Genomic DNA, 15,883 nt, shown 5'->3' on the forward strand with positions numbered 1-15,883 from the left:
CACACACATAAAACACACACACACACACACACGCAAATACACACATGTATTTATGTGTGTTTGCGCGCGCGCGAGTGTTGGGGTGTGTGTGTTTTTGTGCGTGGGTGTGTGTATGTGTTTATGGTGGGATACCTCGACTCCCGCGTGAAATTTTGAGCTTTACTCCGACATGAAATTTTACCTCGACGTCGAAATAAAACAAGTCTTCAAAATCACTCAAAAATAACTATGGAGGCTTGAAATAAGGTTAAATACATATAAATAATTTAATTTGACTTTATTTTTACAATTTAGCAAAATGTCGAGAAAAAACACACTTTTAGTTACTTTTTGTGTTTTGTGTATGTCCGGATATAACACCAGTAACAATCCCTGTTCACACACACTTTTTTTTTTCGCAGTTTAAAACAAAAAAAAAAATTTTTAAATCATTGTCACACTGGAAAAAAAAAAAAAAAAAAAAAAAAAAATTTAAAATAACATTTTTAAAAAAATCATTGTAATTGTACACACTGCACAAAAAAAAAAAAAAAAAAAAATTGTAGAAAAAAAAATATATATAAAAAAATAAAGGATATCAAAAAAGAATTAAAAAAAATAAATAAAAAAAAAAAAATAAAAAAAAGGATATAAAAAAAATTCAAAATCGATCGTTAAATTTGTGCACAAGTTTACAAAACGTAACCCTAGCCCCATTTTGAATTATGGTACGAAGAAAGGTAAACATTATGACACTCGTTGCAAATGAAAAATATGGTTAAATCTAATGATTTTGTTCCTGTTATAATTATGTTCAGTGCGTGTTACATCAAATAAATATTGTAAGGCCTCCAAAAAAATATATAAATAAAAATTTTAAAAAAGCTAGACTTTTGAATTCCAACTAATTTTTTTGTCATTTTTTTGTTTCCTGACACATAATTATAGGCCAACCTGAGGTTCTGCATTTATGTGCTTGGGACCTTAATTCACAAAAATACTTTCTTAGAACTGCGAAAGAAAATAAATTTGATGTTGTGGTGAGAGAGGTTGTTTATTTTGTCATCCATTTTCCTTCAAATATCAGACATATATATATACATGTAGATCACCACTCTGCCACTATGAGTATGATGTGATGGTTTTGTGTTTACCAGACACCAAAAATGTGAGTAACCTGTACTTTTGTTTTGAAAACAACAATTGCCTTTCATATGACAACACATTGCCTGTGTCTGCTACAGTGGAACACCCTCTTTAGACTTTATTTTGGAAAATAAGATCATAGAATTTATCAGGGCATATACATGTTCAGACATTGTCGACAAGGAAATCTGAACAAAGCAAGGGCTGAAATGGGATTAGGAAAGGGGGGAGGGGGGGGGTGTCTGTAATAGGAAGGGGGCTGGAGGGGGAGGGGGGTCTAAAAGGGGTTCCACTGTAAATAGACGTGATTTCATACACGAGACAATGATTACAAATGCCAACAACTATTCCAGAATGGGAAGTTGAAAATAGTATCTTGGTAAGCTTGAATCCACTTGCCACAAATTCCTCGACATTATTCAGCGTATTGTAACCGAAGCAACCTTGTAGCAACCATATCGATACCCGGCGGACATATTGACTTATTGTCGGAATTTGGAGTTCTTCTTCTTCTTCTTCGTTCATGGGCTTAGGCTCCCACGTTAACTCATGTTTTTAGCACAAGTGGATTTTTGCGTGTATGATCGTTTTTACCCCGCCATTCAGGCAGCATACGCCGATTTCGGGGGAGGCATGCTGGGTATTTTCGTGTTTCTGTAACCCACCGAACTCTGACATGGATTACAGGTTCTTTTCCGTGCGCACTTGATCTTGTGCTTGCGTGTACACACGAAGGGAGTTAAGTCACTAGCAGGTCTGCACATAAGTTGACCTGGGAGATCGGAAAAATCTCCACTCTTAACCCACCAGGCGGCAGCGGCGACCGGGATTCGAACTCACGACCTCCCGATTAGGAGGGCGACGTCTTACCACAACGCCACTGCGCCCGTCGGAATTTGGAGTGAGACTTTTGATTCAAAACGAACACAATGAGATTAGGTTTAAAAACATTCCTATAAAATAAACTCCATGGCAGTGTTTAATCCCAAAAATGTCCACCCCCCCCCCCCCCCCACTCACTCTCTGTAGTCTGTCAGTGTCGTGCGTCATTATCAACATCCTCAAAGAGTCTAACTCTAAGTCAAACCACAGGCAGAAGGTATCGTTCACTGGACCACTACTTTCATAGAAAGACTACAAGGTATGTCACTCAGTTTCGAGTCGTCTGTGTTCTTGGAGTCGCTTCCTGCGGACAATTTTTTTGTTCAAGACGGTTCGCCTCTTCCTACAGTCTGTGTAAGGTCAAATAAATACAGTTGAATGATTGTTTGAACTATATGTACCTTTAATTTTCAGCTGCCGTACGCTGCAGGTTGTTTCTTTTGACGAAGCAAAGATATATCTGTAAGGACACACTAAAAACCTCTCTGAAAAACCTTGATATTCAGTTCCAATAATGGCGTAGCAGAATCGCATGCGGAACGGGAATCCTGGCCCGGACAAGCTTATCAGTTATTTATGGACAGACTAGACATCCAAGCATACCATGAGTCTGCGGTCATCTTCCAAAACAAAGGACGAACAACATTTACAATGAAGGTAAATCTTCTGGTTGTTTATGTTGGAGCTACACATAGCTCATTGATTAACAACAATATGTGGAGACAAGTCTCACTGTATAATCATTGAGTGGCAAACATATGCTTGTGTATTTTATGAGTGGCACAATCCTGGTCAAAATTCAGTATGCTTCAGACAGTGATGCTTATCATATTGAACTAGGAAGATAGTGACTTTGCTGGTCATCATTGACATTGATCTAAATTAACCAATCAGTGCTTTATAACCAATTTTAAACTAGAACATTTGGAATTAATGGCGTTTGATTCAGAGGAATTTCTATCAATTTCTTCTCAACATCGTCAATTACTTAAGTTTGTGTGTAAGATAACCATAATTTTATTGTTTTGCGATACTAACTCTCAATCACTGTAGTTTTATTTACTACGTTGTGTTGTGGGTTTTTTCAGTTATTATGTTCTAAACTTTGTTGCTTATTATTGTACTATCGTTTTAGAGTCACAGTTATTTTACAAATATTATCTTCTAGTTTTGGTTTTGTGCTCAGCTGTTAGAGTGCCTCGCATTTCTCCCTTAGGTTGTCTCCCCCTTTTTGTAAACTCATATTTTTTAATTAGCATCTTTGGTTATTTGGTACGTCTGGTCATCTTATAACGAAAATGTCATTGAACTGAAAAAAGAAATAATAACTTAGTTTCATATTTGAACATTTGGCAGTATGTTTCTTGTGAGTCAGATTAAGATCTCACCAGGAACCCAACCTTTACCCAGTTAATTCTACACATTAAAATTTAAATGGAAAATTACGAAACACATAAAAACATGCAACTCAATACACACTGGCAGTACTTGTTATCTACAATCAATTCAGCCTCGTAGAATGATATACGGTATACGACACGTCCTTGAAACACATAGAACAGTTCTCAAGAAAAAACATTTGCAATTTCCAGTCTTTTTTGTGTTGCAGACATGCAGTGATCACCACCACATTGACCTCCGTCCTCGTCTTCATCTTCACTCTCCGACAAGTCAATGTCGTCCTCGTCCAAGCCATTTTCTATAATGATAAAGTTATGTAGGACACATGCTGAAAAAATTAACATTGGAACTTCACGGATGTTCGTCATCTCGAGATCCTTCAGTCTGCGGAATTTTCCTTTCAACAAACCAATAGCCCGCTCCACGTCAACTCTTGTCCTTGCCTGGGCTCTGTTGTAGGCAGTTTCCACAGGGGTCAGATGGCCGTTGTCGCGGAATGGAACCAGCAGGTACTTGCGGAGACTGAGGGTAGGCCGAGTCCCCGATCATATGGTACTCTGGAGGCAGCTTACTTGCGTCAGACTCCAACACTCCATGGAGATCTGAGTTGGGGAAAACTCGGCTGTCATGCACGGACCCAGTGTAACCCGTAAACACATCCAGAAAGAGGAGGTCTTTGTCGCATACAACCTGAAACAAGTCGCGTAAATCAATATAAAAATAATCTATCAGCCTGAAACTAAAAACCAACCACAACAGAGGCTACATGTATATATCCTAATGCTTCGCTAGCCTAAACCATAAGACTGAGCTGAGCACAGCTCCTCTCTGCAGAACATGTGAATGAGGTGCCTACTGTCCCATATAATTCATTTATCATTGAGTGCATTTTCAGCGTAACCATGACATGCATATATGAAATGATAAAGAACAATAAAAAAATCATGTTTTTGAAGGGTAAACATCCCCATTATCACACCGAGAACTGTGTTCCGCCTTATTTCAGCCGGGCTCGTTGTTACTCCGTTTTCAGCCGGGCTCAGTGTCACGCAAACGAAAGTGTCTTCATAAAAACACAAACTATGACTTTCACACTGATTTAAGCTAAAATTGATGAATGTCAGTAGAAAGGGGAATAATTGTTTTCTTTGTAGACAGCTAAAAACGTCTTTTGCTTACCTGGTTAATTGACAATAGCCGAATGGAAGGCATACATGCAGGTTTTTTTAGTGAAAAATGAAGGTTCAACGTAAATTTCTCTCAAAGATGGATTTGAACAACAAATATTCCTGTATTTTTACTATTTTGGGTAAAGCTATAATCATCTGTATCAATTGCGTGCTTCAATGCGTCCTCACTATGTCATAAGAAGCAATCAAAACAAGCAAGTGGTGTACGTTTTGTTCCGCGCTGGGCCTCCTGCATTTTTGTCTGCGTTCCGCACTGCCACTGGGCTTGCTTTTGTTCTGGGTGTCCAGCACGGAACAAAACTCGCCTGACATGGGTTTTGGTTTTACTTTTCGTGCCTCAACGCCTTAAAGCAGGTTCGGGAAAATGCATCAGCATAACAGCAAGAAACTATAGAACAAACTTATGATACAGAAAAACCATAACATGATACCGTTGCTTATCATTTCTTGAGTTTGATCAGCTTTTTTGCCCGAAAAGCGACAACCTGCACGTATTTCAAGCCGATGGGGGTCACATAATAAACCTTGTCAGATAAAAATAACACCAATAGAGAGACAAATTACTTAGGTTAGTGCTAAAAACATCCGTTCCTGGAAATGAGGTTTTTTTAGAAGACATAGTTTGTACTTTAGTGCAGACACTTACATTTGCGTGACACCAAGCCCAGCTCAAAACGGAGTAACAACAAGCCCGGCTGAAATAAGGCGGAACACAGTCCCCGGTGTGATTATCCATGCTTAGTCAAGAAATGCTTGAACAAATTTTTAATAAATTTGATCAGAAAGTGCTGCCTCAACTTTCACTAAAAGCGGTATATGTTCTTTTTTTCTTTCTTTATTTGGTGTTTAACGTCGTTTTCAACCATTCAAGGTTATATCGCGACGGGGAAAAGGGGGGGGGGGGGGAGGAAGATGGGATAGAGCCACCTGTCAATAGTTTCTTGTTCACAAAAGCACTAATCAAAAATTTGCTCCAGGGGCTTGCATAGTTGCAACGTAGTACAATATACCTTACTGGGAGAATGCAAGTTTCCAGTACAAAGGATTTAACATTTCTTACATACTGCTTGACTAAAATCTTTACAAAAATTGACTATATTCTATACAAGAAACACTTAACAAGGGTAAAAGGAGAAACAGAATCCGTTAGTCGCCTCTTACGACATGCTGGGGAGCATCGGGTAAATTCTTCCCCCTAACCCGCGGGGGGTAGCGGTATATGACATGTATAGATCTAACAACAGAAAAAGAAAAGTCAGAGAAACGAGGCGTAGGTACATTTTCATGATGGTTTTCTTGGAATTAATCCACACACCATCATAATTCAAACTTGTCTGAACTCCCAATATCGGTTTAAACATTTAATATTTCTCACGTAAACCATCACAGACACTGTCAGGCTTTTACACACAGTACAAACACCCTTTCATTGAAACACTCACCGCTTTAGAACATCCTAGGTGCTTACCGTAAAGAGCGAGCAATTTTCACACAAAAATTGTTTTGCATGGTTTATCTTACCCCGGAGCCATCGACATCGTGAACTCTGTTATTCCAGTTTCCCTTTTTGACAAAGCAGTCGTCAGGAATTTGAATGCGACTCGCTGTGAGCTTGTCTGCAATAGCACGTTATTATGTACCTCTGACTATGCACTAAACAAACGGCTGTGGTTCACAAGAACCCTCGCGATGACTTTTGACTATTCACAGGAACTGGCGAACCTTACGTGAACCTGCTTCTGGGCGTTCCTTATTTTAACTTCAAATACTTCGAGTTTTAATGATCTTGTCTTGATGAAAAAAATATTTATTTTATGATTTAAGAATGTTTGTGTAACACGCTGTCAATTTATTATTTTGATTTTAAAAGTTAGGTCTAGCGCCAAAACGCACCTCGGTCCGATTGTCTTGAAGACAATCCGCAACATTAAATCTTTGAAAATTACTCGTTCAGCCTCTTTACGTAAGGCACCTAGGATGTTCCCTTTGGTGAGCGTTCATAATGAAGGTTGTTTATACTGTGTGTAAAAGCCTGACAGTATCTGTGATGGTTTACGGGAGGCGCACTGTGCCGTTAAATACTTGTCTTTAAATTCAAAGATTCAAATAGTGACTTAAAATGACAGTAGATTCCAATTATGAAATGACACTGCTAGTGTTACTCCAGTATTTCAATAGGGAATAAATACACAGGCACCATAATGGTCAGTTCTGCCAAGGTTAACAATCCACGTATCTGAAACAGAAAGTGATCAAATCTGTTACCTGGAGATGCATCGCTGGGAAACCTTTACGGCAGATGTACGCATCCCTGGTTCCTGGTATCTTTATGTAGGTCCCATCAATCGCTCCAACTACGCCCGGGAAACCAGCTCTGGCTGCCCATTTCCCAGCTAATCGAGCCAGGTCACATTTTGGTGGCCACTGGATGACATCTCCTGTAAAGAACAGAAAATTGCATTAAAATATGCTGATCACAGTGTTAATTTTATTCAAAATCATCTGACAGTTTACCCATGTCTGTACTATTTACAATTAAAGTTACAGGTCTCCCAGTCCCCCACACGCCGGGGAAAGTGTTACGACAGAAAAAATCGCCGTTTGTTACGATAGCATTCTGCAGTCCCATAGTCAGCAAGGTTTCGAGCCCGAAAGGTGTGTAACTTCCAAACTAATAATTATTGCGGCGTAATTATCGAAGCCAGCAAAGTTTATTTGTTCTCAGCGGATTTATGATTGCATGAGGATTAACATGTTATCGATTTAATTTTTGAGGCTTCTGTTTTAGATTTGTGACAGCGTCGTATTTGCTGAAATTGTTCGATTTGGGGATTTCTTTTTAAATGGTGGAGATTACAAGAGGCTTGAAGCAACAACGGTCATTTGATCAGGTAATGTGATGTATCATAACCGAAATGCATCAATAGCAGTGTCCCAATATACAAGGTTGTCGTCACTAAGACTGAGACTGGTCTTTTTTGCACAGAATCAAATGACGACATTTATAACAAATGACGTCATTATCAAGATTGGTACATGACGTATTATTGTCCATAATTTCTTTGTGATCCGTTGTGTTTTCGTAAAGATACAGTGTATTTAGTCATGTAAGCGAGAGACACTGGCCTAAAAAATGGCGGCAAAAAGCACATTTTCAGAGAAGGATTTTCGATCCTACATCAAAATAAGAACGGCACTTGGTAAAACGGCCGGTGACATACTTGAAGAGCTGAGAACTGTAAGCCCAGGCACAGCACCATCTCGCGCGACAGTTTTTCGGTGGGCAAAGCATTTCTCAACAGGGAAAACGTCTGTGGAAGATGCAAGGGGAAAAGTGAAGAAACCACCTGTAACCGACAATAAAATGGTGTCCCATGTGCAACGGTTAGTTGATGAAGATCCCCGAGTGAGCAGTCATTTTATCGCCGAAACACTGGACATTTCGTCGTCGTCTGTCTTGAGAATTTTAAAACACAAACTTGGATACACAAAGGTGTGCGCGCGATGGGTACCACATTTCCTCACTGAAGAGAACAAGAGGTGTAGGGTTACGTTTGCCCAACGGCTACTCAAGATATACGACGGATGTGATCAAAAACGCTTGGATGAGATCGTGACTGGAGACGAAACTTGGGTGTACTTCTTTGAGCCAAAAAGAAAAGCTCAAAACAAAGCATGGATAAAAAAAAGGTGCCAATGCCCCTCGGATCGTGTGAAAAAGTCGCTCCGGCAAGAAGGTTTTATACACAATATTTTATAACACAAAGGGCGTCATTTTTCAAAAACCACGCGAAAAAGGCAGAAGCATCACTGGGGTGTACTACAAGGAAAAAGTTCTTGCTGGCATCGTTCGTTACTACAAGAGAGCCAGACCAACTACAGGATTGAAAGGGATCAAATTACTTCATCATAACGCACCTGCTCACAAATCCAAGGTGGTGAAAGAGTACCTAGAGGAAGAAAACTTTGAAACTTTGCCACATCCTCCCTACTCTCCTGATCTTGCACCCTGTGACTTTTTTTTGTTTCCTCATCTGAAAAGACAATTGGCTGGGCGTCGATTTGACAGTCGATCAGCCCTCGGATCGGCTGTTTTCCAGTGTCTGAACCAGGTGCCAAAAAACGACTTCAAACGGTCATTTCTTGACTGGGTCCAACGACTTAAACTGTGTGTAGCCGCTAAGGGAGAATACTTCGAGGGTTTGAAATAAAAAACAACTGCATCATCTAAAGATTTCCCGGTTTTTGAGACCAGTCTCAGTCTTGGTGACGACAACCTTGTATATATATATATGCAAGTGTGTTTGTGTCATCGGCTGAGGAAAAGAGCATGTGTATTTTTTTGGTACGCGTCGCCGTGCTAGCAGTTACGACTGCCAGCGATGCATTGATACGGCCGCCCCACTTTTCTGTTACGACCGCCGACTGTTTCGGCTACGGCAGCCGGCACTCATTTTATTCGTTTAATAATGTTATTGCCAAAGTTTATGACAGTTTGCAAACAAATATGAACGGGTTTCACTGCACATCGGTTGTGCACCGTCGTGTTATCAGGAATTGTGATTCCCTGCCCTCTTTTATTTAATATCGCATTCGTCACAGTTTATATCTAGAGTTGTTCTACTTCCAGTTAAGCGTGCACATAGTTTCAACGGGCATGTACATGACAAGTTCAAATGTCAATTGTCAAAAGCAGTCGCTGAAAATCCAACTCGGTCTAAAAGACGGACACAAAGGAATCCCACTCACCAATTACTCGGGTGAGTCAGGGGGGAGATTGGGGTGGGGTGGGGGTTGGTTGATAACTAGGAGTCAAATTCAGATTAAAAAAAAAGATTTGAACTGGGTATGCATTACTGTTAATATTTTTGAAGAAAAAAAATGCCTCTCTACAAAACTTTGATTGTAATTAGTTACCTTGATGCGTCTATGAGTATGAGACACTGAAACGCCTAAATATCTTTCTTACCTGCACAATCTGTATATATCCAGGACTTTCCCCAGTCCCTGTTCGATGAGAGTGTATGTGCCATATTTGGCACAGTGTCCTGGGCTATCTGACCGCCCATCACCAATCAGCTCTAGACTTCCTCTCTCGTCCTGAAGCTGCGAGATGAGCTCTGACTGCTCCCGTTTCCATTTTCTTTCCACTATAGGAAAAATGAAGTGCCGCTGATGCCAGAAGAACGTGCTCTCCAAAATGTAACGCACATTGTGCAGGTAAAACAGCCGGAGAATTTTTGTCGGGCTGCAGCCAGAGAGCACAACAGCTGATGACAGGAGCAGGTTCCCGCAGGGCATCTGCTTTATGTACGGTTGGCTGGTCCACTCTCTGAAGAAACAGCACTTGGAGCAGTCTTGTCGGACGTGGATGCAAGATCCCACTGTCTTCGATATGAAGGCCTTCGCAGGGTGAGAGCATCGAGGACAACTCTCTAACAGCTGCATCAAGTTTGCCTGGAAGACAATGTACTTGTCTTCCAGGTCGGGGCTGGGTCTCGGCTCAGGAGCATTCCTAAAACACACAGGTTATACACTTTCTTAGCACATAAAGGGTTACTATGGAAACTACATGTGCCATACACAAGCACAAATTCACTGCTAGTGCTATGGATATAATTACTACATGTTATACATGTCGCAATGACAGTGAAATCCAGTATAAAAAAAATTTAAGATGAAATCAGCTTCTTACTTGTGATGAGAAATTAAGCTAAATAATGTCACAACAAAAATGTTTGACATGTTTATGGTGTTTTTCACCCATTTAATAGACAAAAAAGGGTTATGGCCAGTGAGATAGAGACCAGAGAGAGAAAGACAAAAACAAAGGACACAATGATAGCAGCTAAAAAATAGCTGACTGTCACCCAAAGTAACCCTTGACTTCTGTCTTACTTTTTAAAATGTAGAGAATCTATGTCTATTGAAAACTTACAAGAACTGCGGATCTTCTGGTTCACCTCCATCCTCGTCAGCAGGCTCGTCCTCTTCCGCAGCTGCAGCGCGCTGTCGTTCGCCTTTTCGTTCTTCCTTCCCCACACTCTCATCTGTTCCTACACTTTAGGGTTAGAACCGCATTGCGTTTTGAGGTGGGGCGTTGATCAGATTGCATTGGACGCTGACATCCTTGGTTTCGGCAATGGCAGAAACATCTGAAGAACAAATGACATTGCAGATTGCTGATAATTGATAATTACAAAACAATGTGACAGCAGTAGCCGCGCTCTGGGAATCGCTGCGCTGCACAACGCGCCGCGCTCAGTGAATCGCCGCGCTCTGGGAATCGCTTGCCATTTTATAATCCCTGATTTACTTTTATCTTCTTTAACCAAAGTTCACCTAGCCTACACTGATCAATTCTAACAAACATATTATATCACATATGTTCTGAAAAAGAGTGGCACTGGCACAAATTGACAAAACATATATATGGGGATCTAAATCAATCCAAAGCCGAACATCTGGGGATGGGACAATGTGATACTGAACAGCTGACTGGCATGGTGACTTGTAAGTTGTTTGAATCTGATGCCTGTGCATGGATAAACTGATTTGCAGAAAATGTTCCTTACAATACATGAATGTATCACTTCTACTGATCTAGATGAAAACGGTATTTCCTGTCACTCACTCACTCACTGTGTCAGGTCACTCCCCAGAGGAAAGTTATTCATCTAAAGTTTGAAAAAAATTAGAGTAGACTTACTCGTGTTGCGAAAAAAAAAAGTAGGTCTGAGAGAGCATTTTTGGAACAAACAGTGTAGAGTCAATATAGGGAGGACAGAGGACAGAGGAAATTATAAGGCGACATCTTGAGTTCTACCTACCTCGCAGTTCGTCGACGACACACGGTCTTCGAGTCACTTTCAAAGTGACTTTTGAGTTTTGTTTCTCCTTGGGTGCCCCGACATTTTTGACGCAGAGCTTTCTTCTTCTTCTTCTTCTTTCTTGATGTGGACTGGGTTCATCCGAACGTCTGTAGTCCAGCGGCGGAGTACTGAGTAATTGGTTACTGGTGGTGGGTTACTTTGCTGGACGAATGGTCGGTACTGCTCCGGTTTTAAGTTTAAGAGTGTTTGAAAATCCCATTTTCCACTTTATGTGATTGACAAATAAAAGTTGTCCTCTTCAAAGTTCGAAGTGTGCACACAGGTCGCGGTGTTGCCTTTCCGGCTTTCGACGTCACAAAAGCTGTCTGACTAATTACTACGCGACCGCACGCGACCACACGCGACCTTGCACTACCTTGCGCGACCTCAAACTAAAGCATGTACATGTAATATTTTATATATATATATAGTATCTTCACAACATTATCTGACTTTATACCAAGTTTTAAGTCAAAGAAATTATCAAAACTTGACTAAATGTAAAAAATAACGGAGCGACCCGAACTTCCCAGCGATGGGACAAAGCCTGAAATGGAAACTGGTGAAAATGAAAATGAAATGATTTTTTTTTTGAAAGCTAGAGGAATAGTTATAGGTTATTTTCACCAATCTGAATTAATCAAATTAGCCTTTACCTTTTATGTTCTCAGTTGATTTGATGGTGGTCAATATTTATTGTAACCGGAGCCCTAGAGAGGGTCCGTATCCTCATTAATTGTTCTCAGGGGGAGGCTGAAGATTGCCGAGGAGAGCAACTCTTTATCTCACCTTTACTCTGGCCCTATTGTAATGTAGTCTATGCCTCGCGTTGTGTTCAATACATGTGCCTACAATACTAGCCGACCTCGGTATTCAGAGGAAACCCTGTGTGTTTCTTAGTGATCTAGACTGTGCGTTACATAAATATTGTGATGTGTGTTTTGGATGTTGGAGTTTGCCACGTACAGTACAGTTTTAACAACACATGTTTACAGGACAACAGTCAAGGAGAGGCAGAAGTTACAATACATGACACGAAAGCAAGCTCACACACTTACGTTCGTTCACCGACACACGCATGTTCACGCTCACTTCTCGTACGTACAGTGATGTTCACCATAACTCATAGGAAACAGTTACAAGGTTTTATTTTACACTATATTACATGAAAAGCAAGTAACAAACCCATCAAACAAAGCACCAAACAATCCTTCAATCAGTCTTACCTAGCGTTTACCCTAACTCCGATTAATAACTATAACACCTACGGCTCCTTTCTTATGTATGCCTATCTCGTTCCTGCTGGCTCTGTTTCATACACAAGACAGACACGGCAACAACACGTAGACTCAACACTGAAAGACAGAACGAACATGCAAACGTTCAGCATTTAAATGCAACGCTGAAAGACGATCAAGCAGAACACACAGCATTTAAATTCAACGCTGAGAGACAACAAACAAGCAAGACACACAGCATTTGTTCAACGCTGAGAGACAACAAACAAGCAAAACACACAGCATGTGTTCAACGCTGAGAGACAACTTGACAAACAAGCAAAACACACAGCATTTGTTCAACGCTGAGAGACAACAAACAAGCAAGACACACAGCATTTGTTCAACGCTGAGAGACAACAAACAAGCAAAACACACAGCATTTGTTCAACGCTGAGAGACAACTTGACAAACAAGCAAAACACACAGCATTTGTTCAACGCTGAGAGACAACAAACAAGCAAAACACACAGCATTTGTTCAACGCTGAGAGACTGACAACAAACAAGCAAGACACACAGCATTTGTTCAACGCTGAGAGACAACAAACAAGCAAGACACACAGCATTTGTTCAACGCTGAGAGACAACAAACAACGAAACAGAGACAGAGTACACACTTGTGCAGCGTGTAAGAAAGAGAGAGAAAAAGACGAGGGAAAGAGAGCAAGCACTTATTCAGCGCTGACTGACGAGACTCGCAGAGCCGGCCTCTTTTACAGTCTCTCAAAGACTCGGTACTAATCTTCTGTGATAGCTGTGGGCTGGCTGTAAGGGAGGGGATGGGGGTATCTACAGGAAAGGGGGGGTGACTAGAAGGAAGGTGGGGTCACTGAGTACCTGCAACTCTGAGCTAGCAGGGCTCTCCCGCTACATTATTATTAGGCGACACACACGTACTCAATCATCAATTTTGTACATCAACGCCAACAGTGCATGTTGTTGTCCAAAAATAAAAGATTTGCACTCAGTCCTAAAACTGAATGGTAGTTCAAAGTTAAAGGGGTATTGACCAAAGTGCTTTTGAGGAACAATAAAATACTCCCCCAAAAATAAACACGCAAAAAAAAAACACCCCACACAAATAAAGAAAGAAGCAAAACAGATTTACAAGGACATTAACTTATGTTCATGGTTTGCTGTTTTTATTTTTTGTGTTTAAAAGCATGCTGATACCGGGATGCAGTATACGTTAAATGTAAATGCTGAATATTTAAATGTGAACGTGACCAGAAAAGATGCATTTCTTTTAACTTAATGGCGCCGTTAAAAACAAAAACTAATTTCTTGGTTACAAAAGCAAATGAACCTTAGTAGTCGATAGTGTAGTACTATTTGTCACTTTATTAGAGGTTGGTTGACTGAGTTACCGACTTCTCCGCTTTAATTCCTTTCAGTTTCAGTTTTCTCTTCACACTTTTCGTTTTCATGCGATACGTACGTGTAACATTTTTCCCGGCCTCGCACATGATGGACAGCATTCATTGGAGCGATATGTTTTCACCGGGTTTTCACAAAATTGTTTTTCATGCCACGCTATTATCGATTACCTCAAAATAAAACAAGTCGCGTAAGGCGAAAATACAACATTTAGTCAAGCTGTCGAACTCACAGAAAGAAGCTGAACGCAATGCAATTTTTCAGCAAGACCGTATACTCGTAACATCGTCAGTCCACCGCTCGTTGCAAAGGCAGTGAAATTGAAAGGAAGAGCGGGGTAGTAGTTGCGCTAAGAAGTATAGCACGCTTTTCTGTACCTCTCTTCGTTTTAACTTTCTGAGCGTGTTTTAATCCAAACATATATCTATAAGTTTTTGGAATCAGGAACCGACAAGGAATAAACTGAAAGTGTTTTTAAATTGATTTCGAAAATTTAATTTTGATAATAATTTTTATATATTTAATTTTCAGAGCTTGTTTTTAATCCAAATATAACATATTTATATGTTTTTAGAATCAGAAAGTGATGAAGAATAAGATGAATGTAAATTTGGATCGTTTTATATAAAAAATATTTTTTAACAATTTTCAGATTTTTAATGACCAAAGTCATTAATTCATTTTTAAGCCACCAAGCTGAAATGCAATACCAATAAAGTCTGTACCAATACTCTCTCTGTGCCTCATTGTGCTTCTCTCTCTCCCCCCCCCTCTCTCTCTCTCTCTAGAGCTCTCTCTCTCTCTCTCTCTCTAGAGCTCTCTCGCCCTATATGCCTCTCTCTCTCTCTCCCTCTCTCTCTGAATGTTTGTGCCCCTCTCTCTCTCTCTCTTTCTCTCGCTGTCTCTTTGTTCCTCTCTCTCTCACTTCCTCTCTCTCCTTCTCTGCCTCTTTGTGCCCCTCTTTTCTCTCTCTCTCCCTTCCTCCCTCTCTCTAGAGCTCTCCCCCCCCCCCTCCGTCTCTCTCTCTCTCTCCCTCCGTCTCTCTCTCTCTCTCTCTCCCTCCGTCTCTCTCTCTCTCTCTCTCTCTCTCTCTCTCTCTCCCTCCGTCTCTCTCTCCCTCCGTCTCTCTCTCTCTGTGCCTCTGTGTGCCTCTCTCTGTCTCCCCCTCTTTCTCTGCCTCTGTGTGCCCCTCTTTTGGGTGTAACTGTCGACGATTAAAGGAAATGACAAACGTAAAATATGTTTGTTTCGATCACGCGGTATCCGTCTGGGGTAATCGATATAAAAACAAAGTAATAAGTCTCAATCTTAGCGTTTGCTTATTTATTTGTCATTACTATATCATTTTGTATAGCGGTGACGATGCCCCCAACAGACAGAATTTAAATGAATTGAATTGATATAAAATCTTCTTTTTTTTAAACTCGATAAATGGGGGGGGGGGGGGGGGGGGTGGGGGGGGGGGGGGGTTCCCGCGCTAACTTCATCAGAGAAGAGACAATAACAGGATCGCCGCTTTTGAATTTCCTATTTTCTGTGTAAATTTTTCCACACGTACTTAACTTATTCAGATCTGAGATGCCGATGAGTATGTCACATCGGCTGTTCCCTGAGTCGTAAATGAGTAAGTGGACCAATGCTTAGTGGTCTGCTCTTTTGTCGCGGCTTGTGAAAGCGACACTGTCGCGACCATCTTCCACTTATATACTTATCAAGAGCCAGATGTTTTCCAGTAAACGATTGTGATCTTCAAAGCT

General features: G+C 40.7%; 1 protein-coding gene across 1 annotated transcript; it reads right to left on the bottom strand.

Moving 5' to 3' along the window:
* Positions 1 to 242: 242 nt before the first annotated feature.
* Positions 243 to 11,871, bottom strand: LOC138955656 (uncharacterized). Its single transcript, XM_070327219.1, has 5 exons — positions 11,429 to 11,871; positions 10,537 to 10,753; positions 9,568 to 10,113; positions 6,864 to 7,036; positions 243 to 4,098 (listed from the first exon to the last, which is right to left on the bottom strand). Exons 3-5 carry the CDS (start codon positions 9,665 to 9,667, stop codon positions 3,835 to 3,837), a joined length of 537 nt encoding a protein of 178 aa, XP_070183320.1. The 5' UTR covers positions 9,668 to 10,113; positions 10,537 to 10,753; positions 11,429 to 11,871; the 3' UTR covers positions 243 to 3,834.
* Between the last annotated feature and the right edge of the window lie 4,012 nt (positions 11,872 to 15,883).

The sequence above is a fragment of the Littorina saxatilis genome, unplaced genomic scaffold, assembly GCF_037325665.1.
Source record: "Littorina saxatilis isolate snail1 unplaced genomic scaffold, US_GU_Lsax_2.0 scaffold_2286, whole genome shotgun sequence".
NCBI classification, from domain to species: Eukaryota; Metazoa; Mollusca; class Gastropoda; order Littorinimorpha; family Littorinidae; genus Littorina; species Littorina saxatilis.